Source organism: Corvus brachyrhynchos, unplaced genomic scaffold, assembly GCF_000691975.1.
Source record: "Corvus brachyrhynchos isolate BGI_N302 unplaced genomic scaffold, ASM69197v1 scaffold2972, whole genome shotgun sequence".
Lineage (NCBI taxonomy): Eukaryota > Metazoa > Chordata > Aves > Passeriformes > Corvidae > Corvus > Corvus brachyrhynchos.
The window spans coordinates 6,274-6,854 of NW_008236523.1; the positions used below are offsets into that span (position 1 = coordinate 6,274).

Sequence of the window (581 nt, forward strand, 5' to 3'; positions counted from 1 at the left end):
TGGGGGGGACACCCACCCCAGGGCCCAGCAGCACCTCAGCGTTTTCAGGAACTCCCCACATTCCTGGGCTGAAGCTGAGGGGATTTCCCCCCTCCCACCCCCCAGGATTTTGGGGTGCCCACCTGGGCCCGATGAGGAGCCCCACGAAGTTGATCTCGGGGTACTCATCCTGCGGGATCATCACCTTGTCGCTCACCCGCGTCGCCGGTGGCCTGGGGACCGACAAAAAGGGGAGGAGGGTGTGTGTCAAACCTTTAGGGGAGCCCCAAACTGGGCCGAATCAACCCCAAATCGGGGTCCCTCCTCACTTGTAGTCAGCTGGGGGCTTGAAGTCGGGGTTCAGGGCCACCATCTCAGTGATGAGGTTGTGCCTCTCCTCCTCCAGCTTCTTGCGCGTGCGGAACTCCCGCGTGTTCAGGCGCTTGCCCTCGCTGTTGTAGATGGGCTCCGGGGAGGGGGACCTGCTCCGGGGGGTGGGGGGGTCACTGGGAGGCCCCCAGACCCCTCGGGGGGAGGAGGCTGTGCCCCCAGAACCCCCTCCCCAACCCTGCCCGCCCCCGGGTGTGGGGGGGGCTTCCCCC

General features: G+C 66.6%; 1 protein-coding gene across 1 annotated transcript in view; it reads right to left on the bottom strand.

Moving 5' to 3' along the window:
* The window catches only part of SF1 (splicing factor 1), a gene marked incomplete at both ends in the record, with an annotated part of 5,810 nt that overhangs the window by 1,601 nt on the left and 3,628 nt on the right, over positions 1-581 (bottom strand). The window contains 2 exons of the mRNA XM_008644114.2: positions 123-212; positions 309-461. Coding sequence (XP_008642336.2) covers positions 123-212; positions 309-461 — 243 coding nt within the window. The remainder of the gene's footprint in view (positions 1-122; positions 213-308; positions 462-581) is intronic.